Source organism: Caretta caretta, chromosome 10 (assembly GCF_965140235.1).
Source record: "Caretta caretta isolate rCarCar2 chromosome 10, rCarCar1.hap1, whole genome shotgun sequence".
NCBI lineage: Eukaryota > Metazoa > Chordata > Testudines > Cheloniidae > Caretta > Caretta caretta.
In genome coordinates this window covers 8,563,743-8,588,982 of record NC_134215.1, presented here as the reverse complement: position 1 = coordinate 8,588,982, position 25,240 = coordinate 8,563,743, and the positions used below count along the sequence as shown (strand labels likewise).

The 25,240-nt window shown below is 45.5% G+C and overlaps 1 protein-coding gene and 1 long non-coding RNA gene across 6 annotated transcripts in view; one reads left to right on the top strand and one right to left on the bottom strand.

Moving 5' to 3' along the window:
* Positions 1-309: 309 nt before the first annotated feature.
* Positions 310-24,176, bottom strand: DHRS7B (dehydrogenase/reductase 7B). 5 transcript variants are annotated; one of them, XM_075117583.1, is made up of 7 exons: positions 23,935-24,176; positions 14,084-14,259; positions 10,052-10,167; positions 8,184-8,394; positions 7,057-7,149; positions 5,206-5,358; positions 310-1,926 (listed from the first exon to the last, which is right to left on the bottom strand). In XM_075117583.1, the coding sequence occupies exons 2-7, from the start codon at positions 14,232-14,234 to the stop codon at positions 1,721-1,723; spliced, it is 930 nt and encodes a 309-aa protein (XP_074973684.1). In that variant the 5' UTR covers positions 14,235-14,259; positions 23,935-24,176; the 3' UTR covers positions 310-1,720. The 5 variants fall into 5 exon arrangements, with proteins under 5 accessions (XP_074973684.1, XP_048722706.1, XP_048722710.1 ...); XM_048866749.2 differs by lacking the exon at positions 23,935-24,176 and adding an exon at positions 23,743-23,862; XM_048866753.2 differs by lacking the exon at positions 23,935-24,176 and adding an exon at positions 23,653-23,676.
* The window catches only part of LOC142068420 (uncharacterized), a 29,951-nt gene continuing 24,077 nt past the window's right edge, over positions 19,367-25,240 (top strand). The window contains exon 1 of the long non-coding RNA XR_012664257.1: positions 19,367-19,529. This is a non-coding gene — a long non-coding RNA (uncharacterized LOC142068420). The remainder of the gene's footprint in view (positions 19,530-25,240) is intronic.

Below are 25,240 nucleotides of genomic sequence, written 5' to 3'. Positions count from 1 at the left end.
GAGCCAAAGCAATTCAGTACTTTAAGGTGAAAACCTGAAGCGAGTTTCTGAGGGGAAGGCCCGCCCAGCCCCTCACCCTTGCAAAAGGCTGCCCTTCACAACAACTAGCCCTTGCCTGAATAGAAGCCGGAGAGGGCTACTCTACAAGTGAGACTGTGCCCAAGCCAGCAGAGGCTGGGACTGAGGTGTATGTGCTACAATCTCATCTTGATTCCCCCTTGGCAAGGCACCAGCACAGGAATTCCCCCAAATTAGCTTCAGCTGCCTTGCCCAACATGGGCTGCAGCACAAAACACTTCATTTCAAACCTTGGAGGGACATGGAGTACAACTTTTATTCCCATTAGTTGTGGTGCACTTACAGGCAGGACGCACACAAGAGTGGTAAAGTGCGGAGAAATGGAGACTCAGAATAAGAACAGGATGTGGTCTTAACAGCTGAGTGCAGGGATTGGGTGTGGATGGATTTTACTCGGTTTCTGCTATCAGGGTCTTTTTTTTAAATAAGGAAGCTAAGAATGACTCAGCTCCGCTTCTGCCTGCTTTATCAAACAAGTGGAAAATTGAGCAACACTGCCACCCTGTAGGGTACAGATTCTAACCTGCCCACTAGTAATCAGTGTTCAGGAGAAGGGATGAGGGTCCTGCCTCCCTCTGTGAGGGAGACGCTCCACTAGGCACAGGGAAAATGGGAGGAGGACAGATACAGTGTCCTCTCCCTGGAGCCTCAGTGCTGAAGTTGTTTAGCAGGATACTACTTCCACACTGTGTTTTGGGGTAATAGGTCCCAATTAATATACCTGTTTTAAAGCCAAAACCATATGGGTCTGTCTCCATTAGCTGAACCTACAGGTTCGCTTCCCACCCCTTGTCATCACGAGGCTTGAGGGGTCACAGCTTATTCCTTGCTCTAGGCACGCAGCAGAACAATGCTGGGTGCGTTTTACAGTCCAAGGTTCACGTTGATGCTGCTGCCGCCACCACCATCTTTCACAGGTGTTCAGTGCTTACCTGGCAGCAACACGCACTGCAGCCAAACACGGCAGTGGAGGGCTTGTCTTCCTAGAGCTACTTTAGGAAAAAGCGAATACAAACGCTGATCTGAAGGTTAGGTGGCTTAATGGGTTACTCATGCTCCATCCAGTACAGATATCCATGGTGTCATCCCAGACTGGACCTGGACACTTTAAACTGTTTAAAAAGCAGCACTGAACCGTTAATTTTGGCTTAAATCAAGTGATGCTGTGTACTAGGGACACAGACCATTCCAACCCAAGGGATAAGTTCTGGATCAGATTGGGGGCAGACTCTGCTCTGGAGAGCTCCTGGGTGAGGACTGAAGTTCACTGGAAGCACTGCGGGGGAAAGCTAACATCTGTCTGCCTGTGCTTGGCTTTAGCCAGCACTGGTTCCTACTCAATGGAGAGCACTAAAACTCAAAATGAGGGTGGGGAGAGTGGGAAAGATTCTCCTCAGGTATTATCCCTTGCAGCTTCAGCCAGTTCACCTGTAGTAGAGGAAGCCTTCTCTAGGTGATGGTATGGCACTGTTTTCTGGCACCGTGGGCCTCCTGTGGTCTGCATGGAACTTCCAACTCTGCACTCAATGGTAAGATGGAACCTTTTAAATTTGTTTCTTGAAGTAACACATCCATAGACAACGCCAAGATGCCTGAGTTCATTTCCTTTCCCTAGTCAATACCTGTGGGAGCTGAGGTCTGCCTAAGAGTCCTTCGCTTTCCTCTCCTTTCTTGCTCTAGATGCCATAAAGGTGAAGAAGAGTCTGGGGGACAGAGTTCGCAGGTAAACAGCCAGGGAAGGCAGTAAGCCAGCTACGAGCACCTCCTTCTTCTTCTGCCCCACTGCATTAAGAACCACCTGAGCCACCTCTGCAGCTGTTCTGCCTTCACTGGTGTTCTTGTCCGTAACTGTAAAGAGCAAAGGGAAATCAGCATGGACCGCAGCAGGTAAGCACTCGTTTCTGAAGGGTTATTTCCCCAGGAAAGCTCAGCGTTTTGTTGTCAGTGAGATTCTTGCTTTTAAACCAGTTTCAGGTGGCTTTGTTGGGAGTCCAAGTTTGGAGTGATGGCTGAGCTCGGGTCAGTAGAGGGGGTCCTCCCAGATCCCAGGCCATTGCTCCACCACTGAACCATGCGGTTCACCAGAGGCATTATTAGACATTTTAGTTCAGTTATGGATGGAGGCTCCAATGTTGAACACTCTCACAAGTTTCACTTGCTGTTACTTTACTGTGTAAATGCCAGGTGCATATTGACTGGCTGAAATGAGGGAGACGAGGATAGTTTCCACATTCCCCAAAGCTCAGCTGGAGCTATAGTTCAATAATCTGAACTCATTTTCCTCCTTCCCTCTTAACTAACAGCCTCCTTTCTATTGGATAGTCTTTGTATCCCTGTAAGAAACAAAGACACCAGGTGGATGAGGTAATGTTTTTTTTTATCAATAGAAGTTGGTCCAATAAAAGATTACCTCATCCACCTTCTCTCTAATATCCTGGGACCAATATGGCTACAGCAACACTGTAAGAAATACGGTCAATTAAGCTTGTTTCAAACAGGTGTGGACTGCCACAGAATTGGCTTGTTAAAAATGCCTGCTCATATGTACCATTTAAAGCCCCTTGAGGTCCCTGTGTAACCCCCACATAGCAATTTCTTCTTTGTGAGAGATCTCAGCTTTTGTGCTACTCCTTGGAGACACCCCTACAGCCAGCATCAAAGCCATTCCTTGAGGAAAACCCCATTCCCCAAACTCCTGAGGCCGATGCAACCCTTTTGTAGAACTCTGCTAATGCAATCACTCTCTTGCCTGCAACATAGAGATCTGGCAAATTGCCAAGGTGGAGGCGTTGAGAGTAGTTTGTTAGCAGAGAAGCGATAGTGTTTCCTATGAGTACATAAGAATGGCCATACTAGGTCAGACCAAAGGTCCATCCAGCCCAGTATCCTGTCTACGGACAGTGGCCAATGCCAGGTGCCCCAGAGGCAGTGAACCTAACAGGTAATAATCAAGTGATCTCTCTCCTGCCATTCATCTCCACCCTCTGACAAACAGAGGCTAGGGACACCATTCCTTACCCATCCTGGCTAATAGCCATTAATAGACTTAACGTCCATGAATTTATCCAGTTCTCTTTTAAACCCTGTTATAGTCCTAGCCTTCACAACCTCCTCAGGTAAGGAGTTCCACAGGTTGACTGTGCGCTGAGTGAAGAAGAACTTCCTTTTATCTGTTTTAAACCTGCTACCCATTAATTTCATTTGGTGGCCCCTAGTTTTTATTATGGGAACAAGTAAATAACTTTTCCTTATTCACTTTCTCCACACCATTCATGATTTTATATACCTCTATCATATCCCCCCTTAGTCTCCTCTTTTCCAAGCTGAAAAGTCCTAGCCTCTTTAATCTCTCCTCATATGGGACCCGTTCCAAACCCCTAATCATTTTAGTTGCCCTTTTCTGAACCTTTTCCAATGCCAGTATATCTTTTTTGAGATGAGGGGACCACATCTGTATGCAGTATTCAAGATGTGGGCGTACCATGGATTTATATAAGGGTAATAAGATATTCTCCGTCTTATTCTCTATCCCTTTTTAAATGATTCCTAACATCCCCTTTGCTTTTTTGACTGCTGCTGCACACTGCGTGGACGTCTTCAGAGAAATATCCATGATGACTCCAAGATCTTTCTCCTGATTAGTTGTAGCTAAATTAGCCCCCATCATATTGTATATATAGTTGGGGTTATTTTTTTCCAATGTGCATTACTTTACATTTATCCACATTAAATTTCATTTGCCATTTTGTTGCCCAATCACTTAATTTTGTGAGACCTTTTTGAAGTTCTTCACAGTCTGCTTTGATCTTAACTATCTCGAACAGTTTAGTAACATCTGCAAACTTGGCCACCTCACTGTTTACCCCTTTCTCCAGATCATTTATGAATAAGTTGAATAGAATTCGTCCTAGGACTGACCCTTGGGGAACACCACTAGTTACCCCTCTCCATTCTGAAAATTTACCATTTATTCCTACCCTTTGTTCCCTGTCTTTTACTCAATCCAAGAAAGGATCTTCCCTCTTATCCCATAACAACTTAATTTACGTAAGAGCCTGTGGTGAGGGACCTTGTCAAAGGCTTTCTGGAAATCTAAGTACAGTAATTCCTCACTTAACGTTGTAGTTATGTTCTTGAAAAATGCGACTTTAAATGAAATGATGTTAAGTGAATCCAATTTCCCCATAAGAATTAATGTAACTGGAGGGGGTTAGGTTCCAGGGAAATTTTTTTTTGCCAGACAAAAGGCATTATATACATTTTAAACAAGCAATTTAATTACAGGTATATTATAAAGCAGGCAGCCAAACAACATAATAGTGGAGCATTGCACAACTTTAAATGAACACGTTCCCTAATTGATCAGCAACGTAACAATGAAACAACGTTAACCAGGACGACTAAGTGAGAAGTTACTGTACACTATGTCCACATGTTTGTTGACCCCCTCAAAGAACTCTAATAAATTAGTAAAACATGATATCCCTTTACAGAAACCATGTTGACTTTTGTGCAACAATTTATGTTCTTCTAAGCGTCTGACAATTTTATTGTTTCAACTAATTAGCCCGGTACTGTAATTGCCGTAATTAACTAATTACTTGTCTGTAATTGCCAGGATCACCTCTAGAGCCCTTCTTAAATATTGGTGTTACATTAGCTATCTTCCAATCACTGGGTACAGTAGTTGATTTAAAGGACAGGTTACAAACCATAGTTAATAGTTCTGCAATTTCACATTTGAGTTCTTTCAGAACTCTTGGGTGAATGCCATCTGGTCCCGGTGACTTGTTACTGTTAAGTTTCTCAATTCATTCCAAAACCTCCTCTAGTGACACTTCAATCTGTGACAATTCCTCAAAATTTGTCACCTACAAAAGACGGCTCAGGTTTGGGAATCTCCCTAACATCCTCAGCTGTGAAGACTGAAGCAAATAATTCATTTAGTTTCTCTGCGATGACTTATGATCTTTAAGTGCTCCTTTTGAATCTCGATCATCCAGGGGCCCCGCTGGTTGTTTAGCAGGCTTCCTGCTTCTGATGTACTTAAACATTTTGTTATTACCTTTTGAGTTTTTGGCTCTTATTAAATTTTTACATTTAATTTGGCAGAAGGCCAATCCTCACCTCCATAGCGAGATCCATCTGCAGTTACAGCATTGACAGACAGGTTTGTCTGAATATAGCCAGGGCTCACAACAGTCACATCGATTTCATACTGTTCCATCTCCGCTCGCAGGCAGTCAAAAAAGGCCTGGGTGGCATGTTTGGACGCTGCATCTGCAAAACACAACTTGGGCGTGCAGTCAGACGGGGGAGGAGCAGGGTTCAGGCAAATTTTTTCACCTGCAACCCCTTTGTCACTAGAGCACAGCACCATTTAACAGCACACTGCAACACTATATTGCTTCGTTACAAGAAGCAAAGAACAGCAACTCTTAATGGAAGTTAGAGGCATTTTCAAAAGGCAAAATGTCATTACCCAAATTGGAAGCTGGCTAGGATACAGGGCTTAATATCGGACGTGGGCTGAAGGCCCTGGAACAATCAATACTGCCTCTCACATTTGATAAGAGAGCTGGAGTTCAGCATAGAAGAGCAATTGAGGAAATACATGGTTGAGGCAGAGCAGGAATATAATTCCCAATAGCAGGACAGCAGGGCCTGATATGACAAGGCATAGAGCAGGCTCAGGGAGTGGCTTCTTTCAAATACATTTACTTAATTAAAAACCTGATCATACAACTAGGTGGGAGCAAAGACAAGTCATACCACCTAGGGCAGGATTTATTCACCTTTTTTTCCATGCATCCCCCTCCCCTCAATTGAGCTACTGCCCAAAGTCTCTCTTCCCAGTCCAATAGGAACACTCTAATTCTCCCCGATCATGGAGTCTGCAAGACTAGATAATTGGAATCTCTTTTCTTCCCTACTCCAACCCACATTCAGGCTCTCATTAAGTCCTGTCACTTATGTGGTCTCTAAAATCCATATTCTCTTCATTCATCCCAGCTTCCAAAAACTGGGTCCAGGCCTGGAGCATATTTTATCAACTACTTCAGCTTATCTTGTTCTCCCCCAACCTAATTCTATTCTATTCTGTTATCTTCTGCTGCTGCTGCTCTGAACACATCACAACCCCTTCTTGAAACCCTTCACTGCCTTCCCCGCTCCTTCTATATCAAGTTCAAGCTCCTCCCCTACCAGACTCTTTACGGTCCCACTCGTTTCATCGTACAACCCGTCTGAGCATTCCTCCTTATTTGCTGTTCCCTCTTATCTCTCAGCTTTGTATCTTCTTTCCATCCTGCAGTCTATGCTTGAAATGGTCTCCAATTTCCCATGTTTCAAGCACTCTCCCTCTCTCCTTTTAAATCTCTATTTTCTTGAGGTCTCCTACACTAATTTTTTCACAGATGGCTCGTCTTGAGTCTGAATTATTACCCTTATATGTCCAAATTCGACTGCAGGCTCTTCATGCCAAAGACCTTATCTGCTTATGGATTTGATAAAAATACTGTGCTCTTTAAGTAACAGGATTCGCTTGTACATTCCCAGGATCCCTACACCCAGGGAGAACTGTCACGCAGCAGCCAGGAAAAGAGCATGGATAAACGGCAATACCATTATGGAGCTAAATCCTAGTAACTAAAGTTTGCAGGGGCTCTCAGACATTAGCATGGATCGATGCCATGAAGCTGTCAGGAAGGAAGGAGGGTCTACCTGCCCTCCCATGAGAATTTTAGACCAGCGCTTCAGTCTATGAAGATTTTAAGACTTATGATCAAGGCTCCCCTCCCTTGAACACTTCTGACCACTGTCAGAGGGTTGAGCCACACTGAGAGTGTTCCACAGCTCTTGCATTCCATGCATAGTGCCTCCTCCAAGGACGGGAGCAGTGGAAATAGTATCCAAATATTCAGCCCTCCACTCAAGTGCCCTGGACTCCTATTCCCTGTCCTGCGTACAGCTACTTACATGCTGATCTGAAAGGAATGCTTATTTTGCCTTGAACGCTGCTGATCACCACAATGTGGCCTTGTTGTCTTTTGATCATGGAGGGCAGAAGAGCTAGAGAGAGAGATTAATAATTGCTGTTACTGCTAACCAGAATCAGTGTTTATAAGAGCCATGTCACTGACACCTGGGGTCATCTAAGGTCTGCTGATCCAATTTAGGAGCAGGGCCAGGGGACACTGGTTAACAAGATGCTCACGTTGAAGTGAAAGCCCCTTGTTAGGCCCCAGATTAAGCAATGCCAAGAAGGTCCATTCTCTCCTTGTTCTTCTCCCCCAACCCCAATCTTCCAGCTCCACTTGAGACTGCAATACCAGAGGCACCCTCCATTATGAACTATTCTACACACTCCTAATGACTCATGAACCACCCTCCTTGGGGTCAAAAGGGTTGCGTGCACCATGATTGTCATTTTAAACCTGAACACTAACTGCAGCTTCAGCTGGGATTCTAGTTAAGCCAAAGCACCTAAGCACAGTTCACAGAAGACCGGCTCTGCTGAGCCCATCTAAACTCTGGGCAATTTTAGGCAGGACTGGACGGTTTACATTCTACAGCAAAAGTGGCAGGGAGCAACAGAAATGTTACTAAAGGAGGAGAGGCAAATTACTTCTGTGTAGATTAAGATATGCTATCAATAAAGGTGTCTGTCTTTTTCTAACCCTCTATGGCTTGGCAGAAGGAAATGCCTCTCGGAAGTGATAAAGAGTGCTTTTGCTCTTGGTTTCAATATTTCTAAACTCGTGTCAGGTACCTACTCCCCAGATGGATCCCAGTTTTGCTGTCTATATAGAAACTTTTCCAAACCAGACAAACATAATAGGGCTGTCACCAGGGATACACAAATAATATGGATACGCAACAATTACGGAAGAAACTATTTTAGTGCAAGGGCCTCTGAGAATTGAGAGAGCAAAGAGTTCAGGAGGTCTTTTCTGAAGAATCTTATTAGGATTAAGAATGGGGTGGCAATGTAAAGCAGAGAGCAATGGGTAGGCAATTAGAACAAGGGGCAGAGGTAATCCTGATCTGAAGAGCTAAGAAACAGCCCCACTTGAATGCATGAGGAAGGGAGAAGTAGCATGTACCTTTTGTGAATGCTATAGGACCAAAGTAGTTGGTTTCCATCACTTTTTTGTCCACATCCATCCCCGTGTCCAATATCATTCCTCGGTAACTGATCCCTGCATTGTTGATCAGTATGTCCACATGACCCACACACTTCAGGATCTCTTCAGCAGCACTTACTACCATTTTAGTATCAGAGAGGTCAAAGATCACAGTGAAAGGTTTGTGTATCTGTGAACAAACTACATGTTAGCAAAAGGCTTCTTCTGGGCTCTTGGACATTCTGCCCGTTCATTCCCATTTCTTAGGGAGAAGGTGCAAAGAAGAGGAATGTACCTTCAAAGCTGAGAAGGCAGGATCACCCAATCTTTGTCCGATCATAGGCTGCAGTGGCTACTTGGAAGGAGCCCACAATCATCAATAGAGGAAAATTTCCATTTCCTTTGGTATGGACTCAAGAAACCACAGGTTCCAGCATGCAATGTTCCATCTTAATCTGAAGAACCGTATGCTGGGACCATGTCAATCTCAGATCACACTTCCATAGCATCGAGCAGTGATACTTTAGACTGAGGCTTGGTAAATGAAACAATGAATTCACACTACTGTGACTCTTTTGGGTAATGCTGATCCTGAAACACTGAGGTCTGAGTATTACTGGTAGAGAGGGTAGCTGCCCCTGGCCAGATCTTAGAACTCTATGATCCTCACAACTGGGCCACCTCTTGATCTTCCCAGCACTGGAAGTAACAAGGGTAATGAAATGGAGTGGTGCGGAGATCAATTTTCTTCTACTTGTTATATCCTGTCAGACTTCCATAGGACAGTCCCTATCGGGAAGGGTCCACTCTTCTTCCCTACCCACATCCTCCTAGCAGTCCCATCCTCAATCTACTGGGGATCTGAGCCGCAGTAGACTGGTAACACTTTAAAACATGGATCACCCTTCTGCATTAGGGAAGGGTTTGTGGCAATGTGAAGGGTGGAAGTAGCAGAGACAAAGAGCTATTTAATGAGGAAACAGAAATGGCATTATTATCTGGCCCAAGAGCACAGCAGAAAATTCTTGTGTTGTTAGAGTTGTGGAAGTAAATGCCAGAGTGCATGGAGGTACCATACACACATCCCTCCAGTTTGTTCTGTTCTGTTTGGGAGGGATGTGTTGTTAGGACAGAGAGAGAGATACAACTAAGGGCCTCAGTTCTATGTTGCTCCTTTTCTGCACCTGGTGCAGGAACAAGGTGAGAGAGAGGATCAAAAGGCAGCTCTAAATCACCTTTGCACCTCCCTACGGCAGCTCTAAGTTGTGTCAACATGTAACAGTCCTCTGTGGGCCAATAAATCAGTACAGAATAGCTGGAGTGCACTGCGCTTTGGTCTGCTCCCAACACCAGGCAGTGAGCAAGTGCGATCCCCCTGGAATCTCTCTTGCTCCTGTGTGTTACTGCTTTGTTAGATAAAATAAGTCGGATATGGTCAAAGAGTCCCAGCCCGTTCTGTTATCCTGGGATTGTACCTGCACCACTAAGAAGAACTTCAGTGGCCAGATACTATTCTTTTATCCAACCAATTTCATAGGGAGAGATCAAAAACAAAATTAAAGTCAGTTAAGTTACTCTGCCCGGGGTACAGGTCTATACTCTGCATGCACACACTTGGTTTGTTAAATCATGCATCATTTTTAAGCTGGTTGACTCATGAACATTTTCTGCAAGACAGGACACATCACTAGATTATACTCCCATACATGCAGCATAAACTGCTGATAATTGCAGGATTGCAACTCTCTCATTCAACACAGCCAACAAGAAATTCTGCATATCCTGTAATGGAATGAACAGCAAACCCAGCACCAGGATGTAACAGCCCATTCTCTCCCTACACTTACATTCTTTGCGTGATTTGCCTTGGCAGAGAGCTCCTGCACCAGGTCCTGCAGTCTCTCACCATTTCTGCCACAGAGCACCAGTCTGGAACCAGCTGCATGGAAAGCTTTTGCACATTCTTTGGAGGAAGGGGGTAAAAGAAGAGCAGACGTTTTAATGCCGGAAACGGATTTTGTATCTATTTTATAGCTGGAGACATGCACTAAAGATCCCATTAGTATGGGCTGGAGATGGCCATGTTGATCACGTGACGAAATCATCTCACAAACCCGCCAACAGAATCTTAAACCCATAGCAAGACACATTTTCTTTATACCACATTTCTAATATAAAAGCTTTTTATTTTTACAGTAGTATCTTAATTTTTCATCTTTTGTCTGAAAAGCCAGGCTGCCTCAGAAGCATGAGTCCCAGCAGAAAGGCCTTGGAGTAAGAGAGAAACTCTGTCTTTTAGAAACACTTAACAATGGTTAGGCAGTTGGCCTGTTCTGACCACTGCTCATAACTATGTTACTGTCCCCTTACGTTCCCCATGTCCACCTGTTGTCCCTAGTCTTAAAACAAAGTAAAATCTTTTGGGCAAGGACCATCTTTTTGTTGTGCATATACAGTGCCTAGCACACCGGGGCCTTAGCCTCTAGATGCCAGTGCAATGGAAATCATTGCCTCAAAAAAGGATCTAAACTAGTTTTTCTGTAAATCAAAGTTGTAGTTTAAGGTCCAGTATTTTAACATTCCTGGACTAGAAACAAATGCCTTATGCCATTGGAAGGTGGAGAGAGATGGGGAGGAGGGACATAACAAATGGACACACTGCCTCTTCAGGCATCTGAAACATCAGGGGCCTTGGAAAATCATTCCTAGCCAAATGCACTAGGGTCATGAATAATGGCAGCTTCATTCTCTATGAAGGGAGACTACAGCCTGGCATTGCAGTGAGATAACTAGGTCCCTACCAAATTCACGGTAGGGATGTAAATATTGTTTAAAAAAGTTAACCGTTTAAATGATTAAAATTATATTGTTTAACTGATTAACTGCTGGGGCCACCAGCCGGTCGGCACAGCTGTGGTTAATGGATAGGACAGTTAACCGGTAAGACTAATGCTTACTGACTAACAGTTTACTATTTTACATCCCTAATTCACAGTCCATTTTGGTCAATTTCACAGTAATAGGATTTTTAAAATAAATTTCATTATTTCAGCTATTTATATCTGAAATTTCAGGGTGCTGTAATTTAGGGGTCCTAACCCATAAAGGAGTTGTGAGGGGGGGCAGGGGGGTGTCGCAAGGTTATTGTAGGGAGGGTTGCGGTACTTCTACCCTTACCTCTGAACTGCTGCTGCCTGCGGCGCTGCCTTCAGAGCTGGGAAGCTGGAGAGCGGCAGCTGCGGGCTGGGAGCCCAGCTCTGAAGGCAGAGCCACCGCCAGCAGCAGCAGCGCAGAAGTAAGATGGCCTGGTATAGTATTGCCGTCCTTACTTCTGCGCTGCTGTTTGCGGGACACTGCCTTCAGAGCTGAGTGCCCCACAAACAGCTGCCTCTGTCCAGCCACCCAGCTCTGAAGGCAATGCAGAAGTAAGGGTGACAATAACCCTGTGACCCCCCGCCCGCAACTCCCTTTTGGGTTGGGATGCCCAATTTGAGAAATGCTGGTCTCCCCTGTAAAATCTGTATAATATAGGGTAAGAGCACCCAAGACCAGATTTCACAGTCTGTGACATGTTTTTCATGGCCGTGAATTTGGTAGGGCCCTAATGATAACTCTTATCCACCCAGCTACTATTATTCTAATCCTTAAGAAAAGGCAACAAAAAATAACGTGATGTTATCCCTCTCTCAGGGCTATTTATTTCTGGTGTAATTCTTAACTACTAGGGCAGCTTTATGTTCTTCCATGCCCTTTGATCATGACCTAATGAAATAAGTCCCTTATTCATTACACTGGACTGCTTTGTGATGACATCTAAGGGTGCGGAACAATACGTAGCCAAGGGTAATTAGATGTGTCAATGTATAAATAGCCCTGAGAAAAAAGATGGCATAAGCTCTTCTTGGCATTTTAATGCAGCAGAGCCTATAAGAGAGGAAAACTGATTGCATAATGGGTGGAACTAAAATTTGAAAAGGGGGTAAGAACTTTGGGCTTGGAGCACTGTTCCCTCCAAGCTGTGTGTGTGTGTGTGTGTGTGTGCGCATGCACACACAGATCCTAAACCCCGCACACACGGTGAAACACCATGCACACAAAAATTTGCACAGAAGAAATTTTTTGCACACATGGCATGTCAAAAATTAGAGGGAACATTGGCTGGGAGGATCCCTTCTTGCTCCTTAGTTGAAAAAGCAACAAGTAGGAAAGCGACTCCCAATAAATGTATGGCATTTAAATTGTAATACGCTACTTGGACTTCAAAGGTCTCTCCCAGGACACTGGTTCTGTCTCTCTTCCAAACATGAAACATGATACTCCTCCCTGCCTCCTGCCCCCTCACACTTGCAGGTCTTCAGTTCTGACTGTCTGAGATGGGCATCCAGTATATTTTGACCATTTTGCTAGTGAGGTTGCTGCTCCTCAAGGACAAATCCACACAAAAAGGTAGTACACACACAAGCTGTACAAGTGGCAATGAGAAGTCACAAGACAGCAGAAAGGACACTGTAAGCCCAAGAAGCTTTTTTAAGGCAATTCTGGGAAGAAGAATTATAGAGCACATCCACCCAGGCAGCTCATAAGTCTCTCACTGACAAAAGCTACCAGATCACATACTTAATGGCTGTTTAAATGAACCACCTTTGCATTTCTTAAAGTTCTTGGCTCCCACTGACAGTGGTGGGGTGGAGTGTTTGAACTTAAAATTTGCCCACTTGGAATTTGCACCCAAGGAGAGAGAAGCATGCATAGAATCATGCCCCATAACTGTGGACAGGAACAGACTGCGGAAAATATAATCTGGAAGTACAAGAGGAGACGAGTCCAGACCACCAGCTCCAGAAGGTCTTTTAGAAATGGTCTGTGTCACAGTTCTTGAGTAACTGCACCTTTAAGCCCTTCGTGTCCTCCTTGAGGGCATCCCACTTAGGTCTCAGGCTTCTAGGGAGTCCCACAACTCTCTGAATTCTCTGGCAATTCTCTGAAATCCTTTCAGCAGGTCTGACTTTAGTTCAGTGCCTGCAGTCCTGTTCTCTCAGTGACAATGACAGGGTTAACCAGGGACCAGCCAGCTTTCATAAAGCAAAGTATTTATTCAGAACAACGGCATTTCAGAGAAGACAAATCTTAAAACAATGAACAACTCCTGTACACACTTCTATCTTACCAAGAGTCACCCATCTACCTTACAGAGACCCTCGCAAGTTTTAAAGGATGCCAGGTCCTTTTGCAGGGCCTGTCCCTCACAGTCCCATGTAAGTTCTTGGATCAGATCTGAGTGGCCGTTCTCTCCCCATCAAACCAGTCTATGCAATGTGAGGCTTCTCCAGACTTATTACCAACCTAGAGGTGTGCATTAAATTGCCCCCCTCCTCCAACGATTTTAGTTCCTGTATAAAACTCCTATAACTTTCCCATGGAGCCAGAATACAACCCCAGCCCATACAAATACATCTAGCATTTATAAAGTTGACATAAGAGTCTTTGAATTTTCCATGTATCTGTAGGATCTGTCAGTCTGCTCTCCTGGCTTTCCCAGTATGTTAGGTGGGCAAAGACCCCTGACAGCATAGGGTCTCTGCTACCAGTCATTCACTTCAATGAGCTCTCAAGTTTATATAAACAAACAATAGGCGCCTTACTAGTAAGTGCCAAGGTATGGTATCCTACATGGAAGCGTATAGTTTGGGCGGCTGTGATTGGTTTGGATGTATGGCTATTCCCATTACCTCTCCAAGGTGCAAAGGCACAGAAACGTTCTGCTCCGTGCTGTTACATGTTCACAAGGGTGTGGCTCTGAACAAACAATTCCTCTTCAGACCCCTCTGCGCCCCAGACTCCCATCCTCCTGCCACCTTACAGTGCACTTGGAGACCCACCTTTCCCCAGGCCAGATGTAGCTCCTGTGATCACCACTACTGCATCCTGGAGGTAGGCTCGCATCCTCATTCGCTGCAGCAGCCTGAAGAGGGCGAAGAGCCCCACGCTTCCGAGAAGCAGTGGGACAATGGCTGTGAAGGTGAGATCCATGAGCTTCCCTTTGTGAATGTTCTTCCTAGAGCAACAAAATGAAAGCAAACAAGCACTTCACAGCTAGAAAAGCTAGGAAGAGCTTGAAATCTGTTGGTGTCCCTTTTCCCCTTTAGGACGTTGACCAGAGTAAGAAGCTAACATACACGTACCCACTCTCTGCCCCCTACCCTGGCCCCTTTCCAGCACACAGGACCCAGTTTTCATGTGGACACATTCAGGAAAATGTCAAAATCCTGCACAAAATTGGTAGTATCATGTAAATGCCCATTTTAGATACTTAAATGCCCATTTGAGCATCACACAAGGACATTTGGTTTTGGGCATCTTAAGGTTCCTTGCTACACGGTTAGGCTCAGAAACTCCATTTCCAACAGCCTCTTTTTCTCTCATTGTACATTTCTTTTCACTCTCTGCATTTGTTTTCTTGTGCACGTAGCAGTTGGACGACATGCTCCTTGGGGCTAGGAAGTGTCTGCACATCTGTGGTGCTATAAAAACATCTTAGATTTTCCTATAGCATTTATCACCACAGTCTCGAAATGCTGACTATAACAGACAAGTACCTGTGCATTATTCCAGGTGGATATAAACCAGTCCACCTTGTGGGGTGGGAAGGCTCCTGAGCCCAGAAGTCTATGCAGCAGTCCCGCAGCCTGAGCCCCATGAGCCTGAGTTGGCTGGCATGGGCCAGCCACGGGTTTTTCTTTAATGTGTAGACATACCCACAGAGAACAAGAGGAAGCCATGCTCTAGAGTCTGAGTGCAAAACTGGGAGGCAAGAGCCCTGGCACTGACCCTTGTTTTTGGAACAAGTTATGGCAAGGTAGATGTTCAACTCCCATTTAGGCATCTAAGCTGTTTTCACTGGGAATTGGCCATTTAATTGAGGTGCCTATAAGGGAGCTGAGCTATTCTGAAAATCTGGCCCTTTACCTCTTTGCCTCCGTTTCCCCATATGTACAGTGGGGCTAGAATACCTTTTAACCAGTTTTACAATGACTGTGCTAACCACCCTGTTCGACAGCATATGGACAATTCCCGTGTTAGCTATAGCAATTCTGCAGCGTCCAAGTTCACACTGATTAGAATTACCTACTGCACCAGACTGTTGTGGGGATCAGTCATCTGGTTTACTGACCACAAAAATAAGCTGCTTTTTAATTTCATTGAGCATCCCCTTGTTTTTACATTCTGAAAGAGCATAAATGAGTGCCTGACTCACCTTTTCTGTACACCACACTTTTTTTATTCTTGTCTATCATATCACTTCTTATTCATCGTCTCCTTTCTAAACTGGAATCTGGAAGCCTTTCTGTACCTCTAATAATTTTTGTTGCCTTTTTTCTACTATTTCCATATTTATGAATGGGGAAACTGGACAAGTCACCTAATCTCCACCTCAAGATCACAGTGAACCAGCTGCACAACCAGCAGCAGGACTTTGATTTTACAACTTCCAGTCTAGTGTTCCAATCGCTGGATAACTCTCCCTCCCACACAGGGCAGAGAGAGGGGAAAATAAAAGAGGAAGAAAGAACTGGTGAAATAGGGGGGATATGAATGATCAGAGATACCTACCTGAATAGGAAGGCTTGCCAGCCACTGAGAGACTCCGAGGATGGAATTGGAATGGAATTCTATAAAGAATCCCAGGACAAAAGAAGCCCCAACTCAGTCAGGCTTGAAACCTCAGGACAGAGATCAGGGTTGATCTTAATGTAGAGGTATAAGCATAGGAAAAAATTGCTAAAGTACCTCAGACCTAGATTGCTAAGCTCTGCTCCATTTTCAGGGTCAACTTACACGTAAAAAAAACCCCAATCATTTCTTTGAATTGTAAAACTGAAGACGCTTAATATAGAAGTCATTGAAACAGTAAATATGGCAAAGGAATGCCAAGACGTCATGTTTACATAGGCTTTTGTTTATGCTCACAAACACACTTTAGCCCTTTCTTTGTTGCATTATGTACCAAGTACATCCCATCTGCAGTGCTGGAACACTTCAGCACTTTGGAAAGCATCACTATGGCATAAGAGTTGCAGCAGTGGCCAAGGGTGAAACCATTAATCAGACAAGAGGATGAAAAAACATAACATGGATACCAGCAACTATCCCCGTTCCTCACAGTCACATGTCTTGGGGTAAAAAGGCTTTGCAGAAGAAGGTGACTTGTGTATACGTGGCTCCCTATCGGCTGGTGAAAGCTCCCAGCGATCTGCTGTTTTCTTCACTTGTGGTTTTTGAGAATCCAATTAAAGCAAAAGGTAGCACCCATAGAAAATGGATAAGAAGTAAAAAACTACAAACCATCTTGTAAACATCCGCGCCCAAGGAACAACCGTCTTGGATTCCATGGTCAACAGAGAAAATACCTTAGTCCACTCTGGGTCTCTTGGTGCTGGAGGACAGTTTGCCCCAAGTAAACACGGCACCAGGTAGCTGTATTCCATTCTGTTCTACAGTCTATTTTTCTATGGGGAGAGCAAAGGTCCTGCATTCAATCAAGATCATCATCAGGGACCAACACCGCCAGTGGAATTTAAAACCATTAAGGAATTGCCCAGTAGCCCAGGAAATGAATTATGAAAATAAGGACAGAATGCATGGCCTGATGGCTCCACCATTCAGCACATTTTAAGACTGATTCAAGGAGGGAGCTACTCTCCTGGCCATATGGGGTTGGAAACTCCAGGGAGGGTTTCGCTCACTAGTCATAGCTTGAATAGAAAACCCTATCCTACCTTGCTTTCTGGTCTATATATGGAATGGCATGTACTGTGGAGTATCCGAGGGAACCTGGACCCTGCTTGATAGTTCCTAAATGCATAAAAGGGGTGGACAGAAGTAGCTCCTAATAGCTGCAAGTTAGACTAACTTCCTGATAGAAAGGGTTTCAGTGGTTCATGAAAGGCAAGAATACCTCTCACCTTGGGCACTACTGCAGCTCCCATTAAAGTCCACAGAATTCCCTTTTAATAGGTGATAGATCTAGCCCTTAGTTTTTGTGTCCAGTCTCCCAGCAATGACCTGCTGTGAGAGTTTAGGTACAGCTAGCGTGGAGGCAGACCCAACCTGGAATGGATGGCCACAGAAACCAAGGAATTCAGTACAGGGTGTGCTCTCATTTATTAAGCAAGGTACTATCAGTTTCAGTCATCTTTGCTGACACAACAGGGTATCAGAATGTGCCCTGACCATTTTTCTTGAGATTTACTTGGTGGAGGGGGTTTGAAGGAATGAGTAGTTGTGAACTGGGGAAGGAATACAGGCCAGGAATCAACAAGGATTTTATCCACAGCACAAAATTAATATTCAAAAGGTTATGGAAAGAAGGTCAGAAGGCCTAAAACCTGATGAAATTTCAGAGTAACTAAAAGGGATCTCAGGAAGAGATACAAGGAGGCAGCCCATATATCAACCCTGCTGGTTAATTTAAGACGTAATGGGCACTCCCCAGACTTCCAGCTTCAAAGTTCAAGATTCCACCATCATCATTCCAAGACTTGGATCCACTACCTTTTCCTGACAGCTAGAAGGAAGGTTTAAGATGACACCAAATTATCTGGAAAAGAGGGGACTCCAAGCTCATAACTGTCGCAAATCACTGATCATATCTCTCACGATCCCCAAAAGCACAGAAGAACATACAGATTGTGGGGGAAGAGAAAGGACCTTGAACAGGAGGGCAAATAAAAACTGTAATGAATATAAACAAATACAAATTATTGGGAACTTGTCAAAAAGACTAAATAGTATAAAACAGATCACATCCACACATGCAAATAATTTTTCCCCTCAAAACAAACCAAACGAAAGGTAATAGAAGCCTGTAGAAGTCAGAAGGAGTGAAAGGGCTTGCCTATCAAGTACAAGAGATCATGAAAGCAACAGAGACAAGTTAAAGTACCAAGGGGCTCTATGAAAAACTGCAAAACTAAGACAGTTGTACAGTGAAGAACTGTCTCTCATAATACCTATTCTCCTGTAACTCCAGCCTCCTAGAATCACGTTGTCCTTTACATGACAAATGGTAGCAACTGTGAGGGTATTTTTAGAAAGCAAAGGGTCTCATTTAAAAAATAAAACAAAAAGAGAGAAGAGCCCCTATGTAGGGGACTGACTGTGCTGAAATAAGTGCAGCCCTGTCCTGTGAGAGCTACTGTCTTTGGTCTGAAGAAAGTACAATCTCCTACCTTTGAAAAGAGCTTCCTTGCCAGCAGTGGCTCTCTGGGATAGTGTCTCCCTCTGGTCTGGTGACACGGGGCAGACAGATCTAAACTGGGAAGTGGCAGGGGGCCAAGCAGCCACTCTCGCTCCAACACTGGCAGGAAATTGCCAAGAACAGCCTCTAGCAACAGACCTCAGGAACACTGTCTGTGACCTTGGAGATGTGAGGGTCATTTAGATCCCGCTGCTTATATAGATATAGAGAAGAATGAGGAAAAAAAAAAACAAAAATAACCTTTGAAGAGAGAGCAGCTTAATTTTTTAAGCTGGTGCTGATGGGGCTGAAGAGAACGTCTACCGGGAAGAATAATGAATTTTATGTACTTTGCAGGGGCAAGGAAAGACTCATGGACCAGCTGAGATCTCTGCAGAGTGGGAGCATGTTCCAAATGTAGTTCAACTCTCCAGTGGAGTAGACACCCTGAAACTGGATCACACTACATTTGAAAAACAAAAACAAACCCCTCCTTTCTCTCCAGCCTTGAGATGTCCCAGTATCTTAAGTGCTTGGCCCAGGGCTGTTTATGTTTCATATCAGTTAATCTCTTTATTGAGCCAACCACTTTGGAGAGGAATTTAAATCACACCTAAGACTTTAAAAAACTGCTGTAGAAACATCACCTATTAAACTTTTATGATGATCTCATGAAAAGTGAACAGCAATTTTTAGTTGGTAACAAACTCAGAATTTCCATGTGACCACATGAGAGTTCTCTGCAAATGACAGACTGAGGCTCAAAGACTAATTCAGAATTTGATAAGAAAAACATAGGTGTAACGTGAAGTGATTAAATCTATGTTGTAGCAACGGGGCTTGGCCTCCCCAGCCTGCCCCTTGGTGGGCGAAGCCAGGACACTCACGCCCACCCTGCCAGAAGCAGAGGGGCAGGACAGGAAGAATAAAAGGCAGGCCCTGCAGCTCAGTTGGGCTGGAACTGCTGGAGGAGACAGATGACTCCTGCTGAAGGCTGAACCCAATGGAGACCTCTACAGCAACGAGGACCCAGAAGAGCTGCGATTAGCAGTGTACCTCGGGGATTGGAGGAGAACTCCAAACAACAGGTATACCATGAGGGAAGCATAGGAAGTAGCCCAGGGACACCAGATGATAGTCCGGTTGCGTTGTTGCCTGAATCCAGGTCAGTGTTTGAGTTGGATCCCCACCTACCATGTCGTGGAAACCACTACCACTGTTAGGACCCTGGACTGGGACCTGGTGCAGTAGGGTGGGCCTGGGTCCCCCTACGCCCTGCTGCCAACCCCACCCCTGGGGTGGCACCCTCCCCACCTGAGGCCAACAGACTAGTGTTTGGCTGCTGTCTGTCAGAGCCAGGATGTCAGACTGTTTGGTGCTGAGGGCCTGAGCCCCTGGACTCTCTGGAGCTTGGCCCTGCCTAGGGGGCAAGGGCCTTGGGGCTGATCTACATTACGGGGGGGGTCAATCTAAGTTACGCAACTTCAGCTACGTGAATAATGTAGCTGAAGTCGACATACTTAGATCTACTTACCGCGGTGTGTCAACAGGAGACGCTCTCCCGTCGATTCCCCTTGCACTTCTCGTTGGGGTAGAGTACCAGAGTCGATGCTAGAGCGATCAGCAGTCGATTTATCGCGTCTATATTAGACATGATAAATTGACACCCCCCACCACTGGATTGATCGCTGCCGGTCAATCCGGCCGGTAGTATAGACAAGCCCTTAGAAACTGCTATTTCCCCAGTAACCCTTGCCTTGCTAGGGACCCAAGAGTGAGGGGGCGTGGGCTCCCTCTGAGACTGACAGGGAGGGATGGCCATGCACTCCTACACATGTGAACAATTAAGTTACCTAAAAACAGTAGTTTACACTTACATAACACCATTTGTTCCAAAGGACTCTATGAACTGAAAATAATGTGAACATTTGTCAGAGACAATCAGCCATCACTAAAACGTCAAAGGTGGCACTCAGTGGCCATTCCACAGAATTCACCAACATGACACAGAAATTGAAAACTTCTGTATCCAACTGAAAAGACAGAGGGAATTTAGGGAGAAAGAATGCAATAACCCAAGTTGGAATTTGGCCAGGATGTCATGGTTAACTCTCATCTTAAGTGATCGCTCTCCTTACAGTGTGTATGATAACACCCATTTTTTTCATGTTCTGTGTGTATATAAATCTCCTCGCTGTATTTTTCACTGAATGCATCCGATGAAGTGAGCTGTAGCTCACGAAAGCTTATGCTCAAATAAATTGGTTAGTCTCTAAGGTGCCACAAGTACTCCTTTTCTTTTTGCGAATACAGACTAACACGGCTGCTACTCTGAAACATGGTTAACTCTCTTACTCTTACAAAAAGTGCCATGGATGCTCTAAGAGCCACAAGTGGAAAGGATCTTGGGTTTGAATTTTGTTGTACATAGTGGAACACAATAGAAAGCAATAAATCAGTAGTTTGGGGCTTTTTGTTTTTAAATGGACATAGTTGTATTAATTTTAGTTTGAGGCTTGAGTTTTTGCACCTTTATTTCTACAAGCTGCTCATCTTGTAGACATTACTACAAACCATATCTTAAGTCAAACAAACACCTGTATTTCAATAGGAAATTTCACGGTATTGTGTATGATTTGACATGTGGTCATTATACAATACAGTGATCTCCTTGTGAGACAGGAAAAAAAATGAATGTTTTCAGCACTTGACATGACTGCCAGATTGGGAGTTTAGGACAGATCATTCCCAATCTCAGCAACCTTTTTTAAGCCCCCTTCACTTGATCATTCAACTTTATTTCTAAATCCCCCTTTCTAAGCCCTCTGCTGAGGTGCTTGGGGTACTGCACGAGCTAAAACACCGACAAATACAGAAAAAAAAGATTCAAAAGCCAAGAAGAATATCTTGCTAAAAATTATTCTGTCAGACCAAACACCACCTGAAACATTTTGGGGAAATTAACCTGTCTCCAATTTCACCCTCCTCCCCTGTTTTCTTTAAGTTATAATTAGTGAGTATAACAGCAGTGAAAGGTACTAGCTTGAGAGCCCTGCACTTATCTTTATTCACAGACTCAGGGCTAGTCTATGCTGGCAGCGCTTTAACGTGGCTTGTGTAGTTGCAACACAGCGCTGGGAGAGAGGCTTCCAGTACTCTAAAAAGACCACCTCCCCGAGGGGCGTCGCTCCCAGCGCTGGGGCACTGTGTACACTGGCACTTGACAGTGCTGAAACTTTCTGTGCTCAGGGGAGTGTTTTTTCACACCCCTGAGCGAGAGAGTTGCAGTGCTGTAAAGTGCCAATGTAGACAAGCCCTAAGATACAGTATGCACAGCAGTGAGGCAATTTCCTTCCCTCCTCACACACTGTCTTACCAGTCTTCCTGACCTCTACGGACTACATCTATAGGTAGTTCAAGTTTGTACAACTCATTCTGTTCATAGCCTCTTTGCTGACACTACCAACAAAGGTGCCAACTGTGATTTTTCTAATGTTGACAGGTATCCACTAGGACCTACACAAAGACCAGGCCTACACTAGAAAAGGTTTTCCAGTATAGCTTTACTGGTAAACCATACTAGTGTAGACACTGTCGAAAGAGTGCTTTTACTGCAAAGCTTAGTTTATTCCCCAAATTAAATAAACTATATCAGCAAAAGCATTTTTGTGTTGGCATAACTGCTTTTACACTAAGAATTTTGCCAGCATACAATGTCAAAAAACCCCAAATGCAAATAGCCACCCCCTCAAACTAATATTTCTATACTGACAAAAGTTTCTCATGTAGACCTGATTGAGATGCAGCTCTATTTCATATAGGCCATTGAACAGCCATCAGACAGCAATGACTTTTGGTCACTACTACTGTCTTGGGATGGATTTGAATGTGTAACCTAGAGTTCAAAATGTTCATTATCCCATTACCCAAGACTATAAATTATTAACAGCTGTCTGTTCATAGTAATTTGACTTTGTACCCTCCTGTAGCTAAAGAACTGGTTACCACACACAAATTCTTCATATCATAGATTGCAGTTACATCTCAGGATTACAGGTTTCAGAGTAGCAGCCGTGTTAGTCTGTATCCGCAAAAAGAACAGGAGTACTTGTGGCACCTTAGAGACTAACAAATTTATTAGAGCATAAGCTTTCAATACCTTATTATATGTTCCATTCTATGCATCCGATGAAGTGGGCTGTAGCCCACGAAAGCTTATGCTCTAATAAATTTGCTTATCTCAGAATTAAGTTTTTCAAATTTTACACTTAGTTACAGAACTAGCCCCCTTAATTGACGTAACTAAATTTAACTCAGCAAAGAAAAGCCAACAAAACTGGAGAGATCAACCTCCATTCTCCAGTGGTGCCTCTGCAACTCACTAGTCTTCATGCCCAGTCTCCCTTTCAGGTTCCAGACAACAGACTTTACCAGTCCCTTAGCCTACTTTTAATCTGACAGCAGAAGTTGTTCTGCTAATGTCAAGCAGACCAGGGTTCCTCGCGGGAGAGCCACATGATGTTTGCCAAACCAAGAAGCTGCTTTTGCAGCACAGCTGTAGGCGCCTCTCATTTCTGGGGCTACTTTCCCTGGAATGTCTCCGTTCCCTGCCCCTTCTGGCGACCTCTCAGTTCCTATGACCAACAAGTGTGCAGGGAAGAGAAGTAACACCTAGGCGTTACACCCGAAGGGCTTGGCTGCAGGGAGAAGCTACTGCAAAAAAAAAAAAAAAACAAGCAAACAAATACACAGAAACTCGGGTTTGACTGTAAAGAATCATCTACTCCACAATAGCGACTCCAGGCTGTTCCCCAGGGCCGACAAGCCCCAAGTTGCAAGGAGGACCACAGCTGGTAGCTCCCTGGAGAAGATCGCGTCTCCCTCTGCCCAACGTCCTAGGGGTGGCCAGGCTGCAGCTGCAGCGTCGTGAACCTCGGCAGGGGCCTTTTACGAGCCCCCCCGAGATGGGGCTGTTGGAGGGAGACAGGCGCCTACAGGTAACGGGAACCAGCACATCAGCCAGGACCCCGCCCCGTTGCTCGTCCCCAACTCCCCGCCTTGCACGAGGAGTCTCAGCCGGGCTCGCTGCGCCCCGCCAGACCAGCCGCTCTCCAGGGCCAGGCCCCCACGCGGGTCCGGGCCGCCTCGCCCCAGGCTGCGCCGCTTCGCTCCGTAGCCTTGGCGCAGCCCGGTCCCCCCACGGAGCCCTACCTGGCCGCGAGACCGGGGCCAGCCCCGCGGCCCCCACCTTGCCCTGCGGGGGCGGGGGCCGGACCCCTCGCCCGCTACTTCCTACCCTACCTGGCGATCCCGGTCACCATGGCCACACCGGGAAGTGGCCGGCATTCGCCGGCCGACCAATAAACGCGCTCCCCGCCCCCTCGCGTCACCAGGAGCGAGGCGGTTCCTTCGCTGGGGGAGAGGCGGATGTTGCCTGCTTCGGCCCGGAGCGGATGATTGAAGGAACGGACCAGCGGGTCCCACCGCACTTACTGTCCGGCCCGGAAACATAGGCTCTTTCATGGGGTTCCGCTAGGCAGAGAAAGACACTCCCCTGCCCCGTGTGCGGGAAAAGACGGGCCCTTTGCCTCGCTGGGGTCCCAAAACTCGGCGGCTGCCCGTACATGACCTAGGCCCAGGGCGGGGCCTGTGTCAGTGCTACAAGGCGGGAGGCTTGAAAATCTCCGGGAAACGTGTTCTGGGATTTCCAGGGCAGCCCCTGGTAGCTCCGGGGGGTTCCCTCCCAGCGCTGCGAGCTGCAGCCTCCGCCGAGCCCGCCCGGCCTGCGGTTCCTTTTCCTCCTGCTGCTGCCCCTCTGCGGCAGGGCGGAGCGGGCAGCTAGGGGCCCCTTGGGCCCTCCCGGCGCGAAAAGCGACAGAGCCAGCAATGGAGCCAAGGCTCCAGAAAGAGTAGTGGCGCCTCCCCTAATGGAGGGAGGGAAATAATGGGGCACGTGGGGAGAGAGGAGAGAGAAGGGGGAGAAAGACAGCAGTGACTTCAGAGGAGGAGTAGGCCTTGGGTCTGCCCCCTCACCCTAAATCACACTCAGACGAAAGGGTAGCAGGGCACCAGCCTGGCTCGCCCAGACCCAAAAGGCTAGCCCAGGTAGGGGAAGTCAGTAGCTATTGAAGGAGAGGTGTGGTAATGGGGGCATTGGGATGGGGCCTGCTGTAGGTTTAAATAAGCGTCCAAACGGATCCCACTTTGTGGGCTCCTGACACTTATTAGGTATGTGTTGTTATGGAGGATTCGCCATTGGAGGCGGAGCAGAATCTCATATTGAATGGAGATAGTATCACAGTGCTACATATGGAGTAGAGAATATCAGTGGATATTCGAACCGGTGGTGTTGGAACAGTTTTTATAGTGGGGGGTACTGAAAGTCACTGAACTAAACTGTAAATTCTGTATATGGCGGAAACCATTTCAAGCCAGGGGGTGTGCCAGCACTCCTAGTTCCAGCACCCCTCTGTAAAATGAGTTTTTAAGAGCAGCCTGCAGTCTATGTCAGTTCTGAGGCCCCAATAACTAGAATGATAAGTGTTAAGAGGACGTAAAGGAAAGACAAGTTAAAAGTAATATACATGGTTTCATATGTTTGTCCCACTGCATTTATTTTGTTTTAACAGCCAAATAACATTACTGCTTATCTGAAGCCATGGGGTATATTTTCAGAGCTCTAAGGCAATTTCTGAGGTTTTTTTATGTGATGAACTGAACAGGAGTTAACACACTGTTACATAAACTGACTCCCACTTTCCTGCTCATGTGACTTGGGCTAATGCCAAGGTGTGGCAAA

Coding starts and splice junctions, on each gene's coding strand:
- DHRS7B (XM_048866749.2), bottom strand. CDS start 23,762: ATGGTGACCGGGATCGCCAG. Junction 10,168..14,083: donor TACATCTGGCCTGGGGAAAG/GTGGGTCTCCAA, acceptor CTTCCTCCAAAG/AATGTGCAAAAGCTTTCCAT. Junction 7,150..8,183: donor TCCTATAGCATTCACAAAAG/GTACATGCTACT, acceptor CTCTCTCTCTAG/CTCTTCTGCCCTCCATGATC.